This window comes from Papaver somniferum, unplaced genomic scaffold, assembly GCF_003573695.1.
Source record: "Papaver somniferum cultivar HN1 unplaced genomic scaffold, ASM357369v1 unplaced-scaffold_6, whole genome shotgun sequence".
Lineage (NCBI taxonomy): Eukaryota > Viridiplantae > Streptophyta > Magnoliopsida > Ranunculales > Papaveraceae > Papaver > Papaver somniferum.
Genome location: NW_020648748.1, coordinates 80,305 through 95,259, shown reverse-complemented (window position 1 = coordinate 95,259; position 14,955 = coordinate 80,305). Strand labels below are relative to the sequence as shown.

At 36.6% G+C, this 14,955-nt stretch overlaps 1 protein-coding gene across 1 annotated transcript; it reads right to left on the bottom strand.

The window, feature by feature from the left end:
• Positions 1-328: 328 nt before the first annotated feature.
• Positions 329-6,389, bottom strand: LOC113343460 (kinesin-like protein KIN-5B). Its single transcript, XM_026587634.1, has 23 exons — positions 6,096-6,389; positions 5,754-5,883; positions 5,488-5,643; positions 5,051-5,391; positions 4,840-4,978; positions 4,469-4,566; positions 4,221-4,377; positions 4,064-4,133; positions 3,895-3,971; positions 3,736-3,789; positions 3,571-3,651; positions 3,382-3,493; positions 3,206-3,292; positions 2,920-3,095; positions 2,668-2,829; positions 2,478-2,585; positions 2,206-2,364; positions 2,043-2,126; positions 1,749-1,954; positions 1,537-1,638; positions 1,305-1,414; positions 1,041-1,192; positions 329-784 (listed from the first exon to the last, which is right to left on the bottom strand). Exons 1-23 carry the CDS (start codon positions 6,266-6,268, stop codon positions 554-556), a joined length of 3,165 nt encoding a protein of 1,054 aa, XP_026443419.1. The 5' UTR covers positions 6,269-6,389; the 3' UTR covers positions 329-553.
• Between the last annotated feature and the right edge of the window lie 8,566 nt (positions 6,390-14,955).

Here is a 14,955-nt window from a genome sequence, read left to right as displayed (position 1 = left end):
ATTGGACTCATTTATTTTAATTGCAAGGGCTTTCATTCTAAGCCGTTGAGGAGCCATCACGTTGCTTACCCTTTTAATTTCTTTGAGTTAGATTGTTACAACTTAAATGCGACAAGGCAGTGGACCTAGTGGTCGGTAGTCAAAGTCACGCGGGAAGAAGAAAAATCAAAATCGAATTCAAAACAGATCAGTGTGGTGGGTTCAGTAGTGGCCTTTTTGGGTTCACATCATATATGTTCATAAAGACAAACATAGAAAATGGACTTTGCAACCACCAGCTTAAATTCTCAAAGTTTGACTAAGGTCAACCCTTTGACTTTTACCCCTCCTATGGATTGCACTAAATATAAAAAAGGATGTCAAATTATCAATCTAATCAACAGAAACTGATACTACTTGGGTTCTTACAATGCTGATCCTACTAGTGGTAAATGACATTAGAATAAGTCATTTTACAGACTTGTTACTACAACTCAGAATTCTCATAAGTGTATGAGCAGTTGGCCCGGAAAAACTCATTTTCCTTGCCAACAAGACATACCAGGAATTCAGACTAATTTACAGCTGCAAATGGAGTTCTATTAGGTGATAACTGAAACTGTTGCTGCAGTGCTGCGCTTTTGGCTTCGGATTTTGCAGTAGTTCCTTTTGATGATATGTTCAAAGATCTACATTTCTCCACTAAATTTTCTTGTGATGGTGTTCTTAACTCTTCAATGGAATCTAAGGTTGGAACTGTTAATGTTCGCTTCTTAGGTGTTTCCTCACATGTACTGCTGTCGACCTGGTTCAGAAAGAAACAAAGCTGGGGTTAGAAATGGGTTGATGTTTGTTTGGACAAGGGAACACAGCTACAGCATGTCGTGTGGTATGTTACTCTCCCCACCAGAACAGCAAGTGGATAAAACCACGGTAGCAGAGGAGCTTAGTTTTGTTTATTGAGCACCCATTTTGTATGTGGCGAAATAAAATCACAGATGATAATGTCGTACTTAGAAAGGATCTCAAGAAAAGAAGACATAGGGATAGATTCAAGGTACCAGGTAGTCTTTTGTGAGACATTGATCTGCTCTGTTCCTGATGTTGGATACATTTTCTCGATGGTTATCTTTAATTGAGTCAAGCTGATCCATGGACAGTTTAACCACGGAATTGATCTCTTTCTTTACTTCATGGTCCATTAGGAGAGAATCTGCATGTATAAATGTGATAATCGTTAGGACTATCCCAATGAGGCTACTTAGACATACACAACACCTTGGAGATTGCAGCAAAAAAAAAATTGAATTTTGATGCATACGCACTTCTAACAGCTGCAGCCACATCCGTTGCTGCAGCAATAAATTCCGCACTCATGGTTGAGGACAAGGAATCAAATTCTTTGAAAGCAGTCTGATTGGAGTTAATCTTTTCCCTGTTGTAATAACCAGATTCAGCCGAAATGAGATACAAAATTCTAGAAAACACAAAAGATAGTGTAAAACAATTGAAGTCCAGGGAGAACCGTTTTCTAACACAGAGAATTGAAGGACTTACTCTACAGTCGATTCAATATCAGTGAGGCTATCCTTATTGAGATTTGTTATGCAAAGTTGAGCATCATTCCATTGCTGCTCACAGCAACCCACTCTCTTTGAGCTGCACATTGAGAAGAAAAAGACTTTATCTGACAGCTACACAAATGTTTTACATGTGATCTCTCTCACGTGATAAAATGAAATGTGAATTCAAAGCATCAAGGAACTTGCCATTCTTCAAGAATATTTTCCATAGCGGCTTTGCTCTCAGCTGCTGCAAATGTATCTTCTGTAAAATTCTTTCTTAATGTTTCACTATATTGGTCCCAGTTGTTTTTTGCATTTCCGGAAACATCCTGAACTTCAAACATCTCATTTTGCAACCTCTTGCTCACTTCAATACTTTCTTCATCAAAGTTCTTGAGGGCCAAGGAGACCTACCATTATACAGATGGTAAAGATAAGCATCAATAGTTGTCGACATGATATATAAGAAACTTAGCGTATTAACTGAAGCAAACTTACGATAGCTGTTTTTTTAGACGTCAAAGTCCCTATTATTCCAGCAATCTTCTCAAGAGCAAGTTTCTCCTCTTTGGCAGACTCTTCCTGCATAAGAAAAACTAATAAATTGTTAGCCCTTTAGCTCTTCTCCAAACACATCGGTGTCCAGGAGAACAAATATAACCTGGAATGCCTTCTCAAAAGCTGCCAATTGGTGTGATTTTTCTGCTTGAGTTTCATCAAGAATTGTCACAAGCTTAGAAGTACGCTGATTAAGGTCATCAAAGAAATCAATTGTTGCCCTAGAAATCACTTGCGCTGATACCAGACTCCTCTGCAGCCCCTATAGTTTCACACAAACTTGTTATTTATGTTAAACCATCCATATCATAATCATACAGAGTTTCCAATAAATCAATAGAATGCCGCCTGAGCAAATTGTAACACAAAAGTTACCTCCTCATGTTGCCGAGCAGAGAGAACCAAGTGTTGTTTTTGTTCATCGAGACAGTTATGGATATCATGAATAACCTCCTCAGACTCCGAAACAGCAGCAGTGAGAAACTGCAAATTCGAACAAGAAATTTATAAGCCAGAAAGAATTTCAAGGCTGCGTCAGCCATATAATACTATTCACATTTCATACATTTTCTACAGCCATTGTTTGGTCTAAAACTTTAGACTCAATCTGCTTCAAGTCCGAGGAAGCTTTCTTTTGTAGTGTTTGAGCAAGCTCCTTCATGGCTAGGATTCCTGAAGTGTAAGAGTCCTTTATTTTTTCGATTCTTGATTCCAACACATTGCTAGCCTGAAATTTATATGAAATAAAGTAAATCTTTTGTATATGTAACGGAGTTACAGAACTGATTGTATTAAAGATTACAGTCTAGTCTCTTACATCGCATTTACTTGCAAGGAAAGAACACATATGTTCTTCCATACTGCTTAGCTGTTGATGCTGTTGTGAAACAGACGCCAAGATTGTCTTGTGTAAACTTTTCAAACTGTGGTCAAGTTGTGAGCCAAAACTCTGAACTAATCCATGATTTTTACTTTCCATATGGTTTTTCCGATCTATAAAACAAAAATCTTGAAAAGTTTAACCAGTGACTGAAGTTGTGAAATGTAACTTCTAAAGAAGTATGATACATATATTTTAAGGTCAGAAAAAGAGTTCCACCTACCTATTTCAGTAAAGAGATCGGTTATGTCTTCTGATGCATTTTGTAAGTTGGCTTGCAACTCCTTTGCCCGCTCTATTATTGAGTTTTCTGTTTTATTCATAAAAAAAGGTTGTACTATTTAGGCAAAGCATACAAATTGTTAAGCAAATAACTCATTCTTACTTAGCTCTACTTACCAGAGAGGAGAAGATTTGAGATGATGAAATCTTTCTCCTTCAATGTTGAGACTACCATCTTATGGTTCACTTGAAGTTCTTGAAAGGCTTTATTAGTATTTTCGAGATTTATCTGAAAATACGAAAGTGTCAGGGCTGATATAAAATTCATTCAAGGTGGAGAATTTCATCTGTAAGTCACTCACTAACCCTGCATTGCTTGAGTTCACTTTCCACATCTAGCTTCTCTTCTTGCTCAGTAATGTAGAGCTCTAGAAATTTGTCAGCTTGCTGTTATAGAAAAGAAATTAAGTACCAGTGCATATTTATATCAAATATTTAAGGAAAGTGAATACAAAAGCAAACAAGTCATACTTTTCCCTTGAGGTCCAGATCAATCTCCAATTGTTCTATCTTCTCGATCATGGCCTGATTCATAAATCACATTGTATTAGTTAAGATGTCATATATGTATTTAAGAAACATGTAGCTATAAACTGGAACTAGAGAAACACAAGTCTGTAAAAAATGGACCTTTTTCTCAGCCTCTTCCTGGATAAATCTTTCATGTGGAACATAAACACCATTCTTTTCCCTTGCCGCTTTCACATCTGTTACAAGTTTGTTGTGTAAGCAAGTAATAATTTTCTAAAGCTTTTTAACCAGAACCATAGGCCTTCAAGTTGCGATAATTCAATCCAACCTTGTTTTATTTTTTCGATCTCCAAATACAAGTCCTTGAGAAGTACAGCTTTAGAAACTTTTTGGTTCACCTACAATAATAAAATTGAATACTGTCAGCCGAAAAAGAGAGTATGTAGTTCTAGGTCAAAAGAGGGAAAATGAGCATTGATGCACACCTCTGGTTTGTTTTTTATGTTTTTCGCTCGGTATGCATAATCGAGTGTGCTCAAAGTTTCATCCAAGCACTGGACAGTTGGAGAAATTGTTGCGATGATGCAAGTTTTAGTTTTTCCACCCAACGAGTCTCTTAACAATCTGGTCAACTTACTATCCCTGATTGATTTAAGCAGGTGGAAGAACAATCAGGCAACAAAAAGACCTCAATAGTTGATATGACTTAGAGAGAGATGATAATGAAGCATACCTGTAAGGTATATGTCCAGAATGTTCGACAAGTGCATTTATGCAACGCCCAAGTGTGAGCAAACTCTTGTTTATCTCCCCTGCTTCCCTTGCTCGAGCCTACAAATGCATTTACAAAAATACCAATGAGGGAATAGTTTCCGCACAAAAGCAATGTTTTTGCAAGACAAATTACATTATTGATAACCCACCCAACACATAACTAGACAGTGGCGTAAACTTGACACTATACGGAGACTACTTAAACTTTGGTTTATCACAAAAACTTCAGCAATGATTTGTACATAGCTCCTCGTAAAATGTTAAATCACAAAGCAGATTTTCATGCCAAGTATCAATCTCTGTTTTTGACGTCACAATTCACATACATACCTCTCTTGCACCTGACCGGCTTATATTTTCTGATCCTGCCAAGTCCACAAGGTTAAGTTTTCCACATTTTATAAGCTCCTCTTCTTCCATTGTAGATTCTTTAACATGGATAGTAATAGAAAAGATAGAATGGGAACGACTGCAACAAATAAAACTTTGTTAATCAACGTTCCTCAGGATTTTCCACGACTATAAAAGTGTAAAGTAGTACCTGCTGTGTTTGTTTAACAAGGTATCTACAGTACGTCGTTTGGCTGACCCACGTTCCAAAAGGCTATAAATTTCATTTGCACTATATACAACCTCTTCTTCAAGACCTCTTACAATCACACCACCTTTGCCATCTTCCATCAATGAAATTGGTTTCTTCTGTCTATCATCTGAAGATCTAGGGGAAGTGTCTTCAGGAGCTAGCAGATCAGTTATTTCTTCATTATACAGCTCCAAAAAGGTAACTTTCATACTATAATCAGCTTTTTGTGCTTCCAATGTATCAAATATCTGTTTTACTGCTCTTGGAATAACACCAGCTTCAGCAGAAAGCTCTCCTCCCTGTAATCTCAAACAAAGGAAGTATTACACAAACAAATTGGTAGATATCAATTTTAAGTTATAACGAAAAACCCAAATTATGAAATGAAATTATACCTTCGTTTTAATACCGCCTTCCATTGTATAAGTTTTACCAGTGCCTGTTTGCCCATAAGCAAACACAGTGCAATTAAACCCCTCCAGAACTTCATTCACAATTGGGGATATAGCATGATCATAAATTGATCTTTGTTGTGCTTTAGGTCCAAACACCTTTTCAAATTCAACACAAATTGAACATATAAGCATATTAATCAACACAAATTTGATCCACAAACAAATAATCATTCAAATGAACTCATTCATAAAACAATTCCCCATACCTTATCAAAGGCGAAAGCTCTGTCTACTTGCTTATTAGCTATACTTTGCAAAATATTAACTTCTCTCTTCTGTTCATTACATGATATAACCTTCGGAATGTTCAATCTTTGTTCCTCATCGCTCAACGGCCTGCACAATAATCAGACACACATTTCTTAAGTCTTGTACCTAGTTTATGCAACACATTTAGCTTGGTTGGCTCATTGATTTTTTTCAACAAATTTAGCTAATCACATCAATCTAGTACTGAATTTCATCAAAATTTACAAAAATTAACTAGAATTAATGAACCCTAAAGAACTGAAAAGATTCCAGACTTGAAAAAGAAACAAAAATTTCACCTGCAACGGACAAGAACTTGCACATTAACTTCCCGATCTTGTCGATTTATGTTTGGATCCTGAACTCTACTATCTCTTCTTCGTCTTTCTGGGCGAGGTGTGAGAAACGGAGAAGGAGATGGTGTCACTCCTACTCCTACTTTCTTAGTAGCATCTGGAGTAAATTGCATCATTCCAACAGCTTGATTGAGAAGAGGAGATGCTGATTCTGAAGAATATTTGACGAATTATGCTTTAATTTTTTTGGAATTCAGATTTTCTTTTTTCTAGGGCTTTTAAAAGCTCTAATTTTGACTGAATTATATTCAAGAAACTGGAAAAATAGTGTTGGGGGTACTAGTAACGGCTATTTGAGATTTGAGGGGAGATTTTCAAAAAGAGGGGTGGGTCCCATGTGTAAATTCAAAATAAAAAGAGCGCTTTCGAATAAGTGAACTAACACACGTGTCGAAATCTGCAATGGATGAAAATGTTCTGTTACAGTGTGCAAGCGCGCGTCAAGGTAGGTGGGGGTCAAGTCATGGGGTTCCTCCGGCCTAAGACAATTGTTTGGGCCCTTCCCATCAGGTTGTTAAGGGTTTTAGGGGACGAGTCCCACCCATTATGATTTATGGAGGACTAGATAACGTTTATGCTGTGTTTTGATAGGAGATAATTCTACGAAATTAGTCATTTTTTCATGAAAATAATGTGATTCCGTCGTTTGATCAAAAATTCGTTTCCATGGGATTATAAAGAAAACGTGGTCTAAATATGTTTTAAATTCAATTTTATTGGAAGTTTTCCTTGCTTTTCCCGGGAAATAGATTCCGTGAAACTACTTTTTCATGGAATTGTTTTCTTTCTATGTTAAAGCAAGTTCCAACTTCCATTTTCCACGCCATCTCAGCATTTGGAATTATAGATGGAAGTGAAAGTGTAGTGGTGGAACAACAGAAAAGCTAATGAAAATATTATTTTGTGCTAATCGAAATAGCGTTAGAAAAATACTATTAAGTTTAGCGTTTTTTTTCTCAACCATTAGATTTTCAAGGGATTGTTTTAAATATACAGATAAAAAAAAAAACGTTATTCTGAATATTGTTGGGCGATATTTTTATTGGCGTTTTTGGTCTTGTAGCGCAATTCTGAATAGCGTTTTACGCTAATCTGATTAGCGCTTGCATGGATTTCACAGACCATCCCGCGAAATCATGGAACACGGCTTGGGAAAACTGTGGAAGACCCCAACTTAAAAGCCATTAAATTTGATATTCCACGATTTTTCCACATTTGGAATAGCTTAGGTTCCACTACAAAACTTGCTCTTATAAACACAACCTTAGGATTTCCTTTAAAAATAACGAGGTTGTTACGTCTCCCATCATATTCTCCCATTTCTTTTCCTATGATGTGGCTGTGATCTAAGTCTTTCATAGAGAAATGGTGAATCAATAAGGAACTACATTGGGTCCTTATTAGACAACTAAGTAGCAGTATCTTTCCGACACGTCATCCTTAAAAAGATTTGGAGGCAAATACTAGGTGGCATGAGTAGGGATGCACACCCGACCCAACCCGCCGACCCTACCCTTACCCGACCAAAAATACCTGCACCCGACCCAACCCGCCGAGGCATGGGTCGACTATGGATGAGGCATGCCAGAACCCATCTATCTTGGGTCGGTTGCAGGTAGAAACTTCCGTCATCCGAACCGACCCACCCACCCGCCCAAAACTAACATAGGATTCTTGACCCTTAGATCTAACCTAGGATGAATTATCAGAGCCGTTGAATTGATGAATAAAAGTAAAAGACCTAACCTAATCGCATTTTCCTTCTCTTCTCTTCCGCGACCTCTTCTCTCCTTCTCAGACAGACTCCAACTCCATTCTTTTTTCTTCGCTCAGTCTCATATTCGCTTTGTGGATCATCGGCATCACCAGAAGCAAACCAATAACGGAAGGTAAGATTAGGAACCGTTGTAAACTTGTAATTTTTTGATGATGTGATTTCTTGTAATTTTCAATTTAGGGTTTATCTGTTTACGGCGTTGTTTTTTAATTTCAGTTTGGAATGAATTGGTATGATGTTACTATGTTAGAACTCAGTAATGAAGAGTTTAATCAGTAGATTCAAAGGATTCTTGAATGTTTATGTGTTTAGGCTCAATTTAGTTATGTGTATGTTTATCAACCGAGAATTTAACAACTTAACTTTGTCCGTGAACCTCTTTTCCTGCTATGATGATTTTGCACACCGACATATTTAGCTTGAAATTGTCTAATCTCTTTGTGTTTAACTCTTAATATCAAGATGTGTATATATTTTAATGTGATAAATGATTTCATGAAGATTTGTAAATCTAGGCAGCCAAATAAGTTATAATTACCATCATAAATCAAGCCTTGAATTGATTACCTAGCAAGTTCTAATTGATTTTTTAGAGTAGCCTATAACTGTTTGTGAAAATTACCTAGTCAATTAGAATTTTGAAACTTAAAATACAGTCTATAAATGTCGTGTGAATTGATCTTGGTCTTCTTTATAAACCTTGATTCATGCATTTTCAATTTAGGGTTTAACTTGTTTGTATAAATGATAATATCAGGGAGAAGTCTTACTGTGGACCTCGTTGTTAATGTTTATGTGTTTTTAGAGGTGTTATTCTTCTAAGCTGCAACTGCAACAATGAGTATTTGGAACTACTCATTTATGTTCAGAACCAGTAGTTTGATTTTAAATTTTAAATCAATCTCAGTTCTTTAGTACAACCTAGTTAATTTATTTGGTATTTGAACTAAGTCCTGAGTATGTTGTTCAATTCAGTATGGTGTTACTTAGTATGGTGTTTGATTGTAATGTGTTTTACCGATGTAACTTGTTTCTTTTGTGCAGGTTACCATGGTTGAAATCTCAGAAGATGATTCTACTTCTAATCTTCCAATTATACATGGAGTGGCATCACAAATGGGACCTCCCCCTCCACGTCCACCGCGTTCTGGACAAGTGCATGGACCATCAGCAGGGACAGGGAGTACCGCTGGCTCATCTACACCAGCTTCTGAACCTTTCACATGCTTGTGCCGCAGGTGAAACATTAGATAATAATCGTAATGCTGGTGTGAAGAGATCAAAGGTATGGGATCACTATGATATTTATGAAAATGGTGAGAGAGCGAAATGTAAATATTGCAAAAAGGCTAATTACAAGATTGGTAAGAAAAATTTGGATGGTAAGAAACATGGGACTTCTAATCTCCAACATCATTTGGATAAGTGTCAGAAGTATAAGAATGAAATGAATGAGGCTAGAGCTGGAGGACAACAAACACTTGACTTCCATCCTTGCAAGCTTGGAGAGGAACCACAATTGGTTGGGTGTCTTTTTCTCAAGATGCGTGCAGGAGAGCGCTGATTAGATTTATCGTTACCGATGAAATGACTTTTAGAATTGTTGAAGTTGAAGGTTTTATAGCTTTTTGTAAGTATCTTGAGCCTCGATTTAAGCTTCCAAGTCGTATGACAATATACCGTGATGTGTGCAAGCTGTTTTTGACAGAGAAGGCTAATCTGAAAAGTTATTTCAAAGCAAACAAGGTAAGAGTGTGCCTTACTACTGACACTTGGACGTCATCGCAGAATTACAATTATATGGTAGTGACTGCGCATTTCATTGATCATCACTGGAAACTACATAAAAGAATTATCTGTTTTTGCTTGATTGATAGCCATGAAGGTACAAATATTGGAGAGGGTTTGGCGAAATGTTTGCTAGACTGGGGACTTGAAAAGGTTTTCACTGTGACGCTTGATAATGCGCCTGCAATTAAAGTTGTTGTTGACTATTTGAGGAAGAGAGTTCAGAGTTGGGGTTCTGCATTACTCGGAGATAAACATTTACATGTTCGATATGCGGCTCACGTACTTGCACTTGTTGTGAAGGACGGTATGAAGAAGTATCATACATCACTTCTCAGGATCAGGGCAGTGGTAAAATATGTCACGAAATCTCCCGCAAGATATAAAAGGTTTACGGAGGCTGCTGAGTCGGAAAGAATAGATTATAAAAAGGGTCTGATATTAGATGTGAGAACGCGGTGGAATTCTACTTACTTAATGCTTGTTGCTCCTGAAAGATATGAAAAGGCATTTGAAAGGCTACATGAGTTGGATAAGGCATTTTGTGAAGAGTTTTGCTTTGATATTCCAGTACCAGATAATATTATGGGTGATGGTGATGACACTGTTGATCTTGATGCTGATTATGATTTGGAATCAGACAATGAAGAAGAACTTGATACTACTGAAGAAGAAGATTCTGCTGCTGTCAGGAAAGCAAAAAAAAAAACAGGCCAAAAGTGCATGCTCCTGAACGATACGATTGGTGCAACGCGAGAGTTATGATTAAGTTTCTACACGTATTTTATGAAGCAACTGTTGCATTTTCAGCTTCTACTTATGTTACTTCTCATTCTTTCTTATTGGAACTTGGTACTGTTCGTCAAGAATTAGAAGAATGGAAAAATACACATGAGGACCCTTTATTAAGCCACATGGGTGCTGTAATGTTGCTCAAGTACAACAAATATTGGGGAACATACCGAAAGATGAATTCGTTGATGTTTATGGCTGTACTTCTTGATCCACGAGAGAAAGAACATGGATTATTTGTGACTGTTGAAGATTTAATTGTGCATTATGACCCAGCAATGAAGAAAAAACTTGTAGAAAAATGGGTTGAAGAAGTTCTGAAAAATTTTGTGGAACTGTTTGCAGCTTATAAAGCAGAAAATGTTAGATGTGCAGTATCTTTATCAGAATCTGTGGGCGAGACTAATTCTACTTCTACTCAAAGTTCTTGGAGTTTTGGAAGTACTATTTCTAGCAAGGCCAAGTATATGGCGGGAAGGAATAAACGAAAGCATCAATTGAGTAATGTGGAGGACAATGGGAGATCTGAGGTAGAAAGGTACTTGGCTGAACCGATCTACACACCCACAAATGAAAATGCTACTTTTGATATATTACAATGGTGGAAGGTAAATGCTGCGAGGTTTGACATTTTGCCACTTATGGCTAAAGATATATTTGCTATTCTCGTTTCTTCCGTTGCTTCAGAATCAGCATTTAGTACCGGAAAAAGAATTTTGGATCCTTTTCGAAGCTCCTTAAAGCCCAAGACACTTGAGGCCTTAATTTTGTTACAAAATTGGTTACGAACACCAATAGACATGGATTCATCAACTCTTGGAGTCGAGGAGGAGGAGATTGATATTGCTGAGTCTGGTATGTATAAATTTTCCTTGGCTCTATTGTTGTTCATGACACTGTGAGTTTTACTGCAGCATGTTTATTACATGAAAGTACATGGTTTACTAAACATAATGCATGCTATGTGAATAGATTAACTGCCCTGTTATGTTAATAATCCATACTTAATGATGTATAAACTGCCTTGTTATGTTAATAATCCACACTTAATGATGTATAAACTGCCTTGTAAAGGTTTTGATCCTGCATGATAATACATGTTGTTGTTGTAGATGTATAAACCCTTGCTTAGCTAAATATCATATATCCATTTCGAAATTGGTGTAGTACTTGTACATTTTTATTTGGAATTGTTGCTCAACTGTTGTTTATGGATGCCCTTGTTGAAAGATGTGGTAACTAAGCAACCAATGACTTGCTGAATTTGATTAAGAAATAACTAAGCACCCATTGGAACCTTGTTTATCGGTGCGTTGCAGTGGGAGCTTGTTTTAGCCAGAGGTTATTAAAAGCCAAAAAAAATAATTGAACAATTGTAATAGCAAATCAATTAAATCCCAAAAGACCAAAACTAAAAGACCAATAAAAATATTAAAAATACCTTTGAAACTGAGCACAGTTACGAACTTTGTAAATCAGGGATGATTGATTACAGTGCTACTGTAAATTTGTTTTAGAGCGCTGAATCTGGTAATATTTGCATCCTTATTCTCACATTATCTAAGTGTCATCATATATACTGGATATGCTTCTTAAACTATGTTACATGATCGTTTTAATCACCCTCAGTTTTTTTGAGGTTTTGAAATAATATTGGTTAAGAACGTTGTTGTAAGAGAAGTACAATAAAACTGTAAAGCACGCGTAGCTACCGTGTACTATTTCATCTAATTAAAGTGACTGTCCTTTCGGTGTACTGATGGGCAGTTTTTGTTGGTACTTGATGTTGTTGTGGATGGATAAACTAAAATGTTCATTTCGCTTGCAGAGCTATTTTACTTGTTTCAAGAAATTCATCTACCCTTTCATTCATTCTAATTGTTCATTTCGCTTGCAGAGCTATTCGGTGACCTTGCTGCTTCTTCCATCGTCATAGATGATTGATTCCTATTGGCTTAGACAAGGTAATGACGCCAAGGGTCATTGTCAGTATCTTGATCTTTCTGAGTTCATCTTTGTTACTGTAACTAATTTACAGACTTCGTTTTATTTCAGGATTTCAGTGCATTCGGAGGTAAAACATCCACAAACTTGTAGCGACTCGCTGTTGGTCGCTTTATATGATATTAGGCTTTAGTATAGTAGGCAATACTCAATAGTAATGCAGTCTTTTATCTTTTGAGCTTTGAACAATTGAACTCTGTTCCTTTTTATTGTTAGCTTTATCAACTTTGTTATACTCAATAACTCTGTTCCTTTTTAATGTAATGTCATTTTATTTTATGGTGGGTAACCCACCACCCACCCGACCAAACCCGCCGTCACAATGGTCGGGTGAAAACTGACCCATTGTGATGTTGGGTCGGTTGCGGGTAACAACTTCTGTTACCCGCCATCAGTGGGTTGGGTGGTGGGTGAGGCCAAAACCGATCCAAACCGACCCATGTGCAGCCCTAGGCATGAGGCATTTTCAGAAAAAAAACTGAACATTTAATATTGTTCTGCAAATGATGGTAGCATGGAGGATAATACGGATCTCAGTCTTTGTGGGCCAATATCCTCAGGTACAAGTATTTTCTCAGAAAAAACACTCTTCATTCTGTAAATCACAACAAGTCAGGGTCTTGGTTCTGGAAGGGCATACGTAAAACAGGTAATTAAGGACAACTAAAACGATAAATAGGTTTCTAATTGAAATGCTTTTTTGAATTATAGTTTTGCTTTGGCCTATTGATCAGCAGTTTTTTGTCCAAAATGATTGTAAGTGGAATGTTGATATTTTACGTGCTTTGTTTAATAGTGAAACCGTAGGAGGTACTTGTTTTATTATTGATTCAATTAGAGGTACTTATTTGATCTTGTGCAAGCCATCTTAATTATAATGGTATGTTTTCTGTTAAATCAATTTTTAAAATTGTTATCAATGATGGTATTAATGGTCATGAACAATTTAATTTCCAAGAGAAGTTCTTTCCGAAATCTTACATGCCACATCAAATTAAGCAATTTCTATGGAAGTGTATAAATGATTGTTTTCCTAAATAAAATATCTAGGCATATTCAAAACCTGGATGATTCTTGTCCTTATTATAATTTTTTGCTCAAGTCTATGTTAGATTGTTAGGTTAATAAAGGTTTCTGTTTTGCGGTTAGGGATTGGATTTATTTTTTTTGGATAGTTTATGCCATTGAGACGAACAAATTTCGTGGCTAAAATAATTTCATGTGACGAATTTGTTTCTTCACTATAAGTATATTTTGAGACGAACAAATTTCGCGGCTAAAGTTATTTTAAGTAATAAAATGTTTTCCTCACCAATAATATCTAAAGTGACAAAATTCTTTGTCACAAAATTAGTGAACAATGTCAATTTATTTTCTCACGAAAAGATAGTTTTGGTGGCAAAAAGACTTATGTCGCTAATTAAAAAAAAATGAGTGACGATTTTTTAAGGACGTCTCAGAACACTTTCAACGACTCACTATAGGTGATGAAATTTTTTGCACCGGTGAATTGTTTTTGCAACGAAGAAATTAGTTTTCATGACATAATATTTTGTCACCAAAAGCGACTTTTCTTGTAGTGAGCTATTAGGTTTGTGTTATGGCATGTGTGGAAATTAGGATGTGCAATGATCATTGATAATATTTGTTATTGGTGAAAAATTTCATAAGAAGCATTCAACATAGCTAACTAATTAAGTTAGGTTTTCCGAAAAAACGGTTTGCTATTTTTAGAACATCTACAAAAAAAAAGAAGTAATCCTCGATAACAATTGCCTGGCGATCATAAAAAATAAATTTTGACGCCTCTTTCCTAAAACCAAATAAATATATGGGTTGTGCACTAATTAAGTTTTTTGATACATGAGAGTATGAGACTGGGGAGGGGAAGAATTCCGTACCACGAAGACAAATGCTATTCCGCACCGTTTTGCGGGAAGCTATTCCGCTCAAGCGGTTTCTTTACCATTAGATGATCAAATCAGCGGTTAGATTCGCATTCAGGAAAGGACCCATCACTCTCAGGAAAGAACCCACCATTTCCCCTAAAGGGTTCTAGGTTGTTGGATCAGGATTTTAGCGTGATATAACGGTAAAAAAACCGCTTGAGTGGGATAGCTTCCCACAAAACGGTGCAGGACAGCACTGCTCTACCAAGAATAGCACACCATGAGGAGAATGCAGAGGCCATCTGAGCTTCAGTTTCAAGTTAAATGGGAAAAATAAGCTAGAGTATAGAACGTGGACTTGGAGGGAAATTACTTAAATGTAGTGAATGCTCTTAATGGTAGTGTATGAATTTTCGGATGGAGAAATAATATTATCGTTATTGACTCTAAGCTTATGTTTGAAACCCTTGGTCCTTGGAATTGAATGATATTGTAGATTTTCAAGCAAAAGTAGCTAAAACTAGCGGTAGAGAGTTGTGGAGTTGTGAGTTTC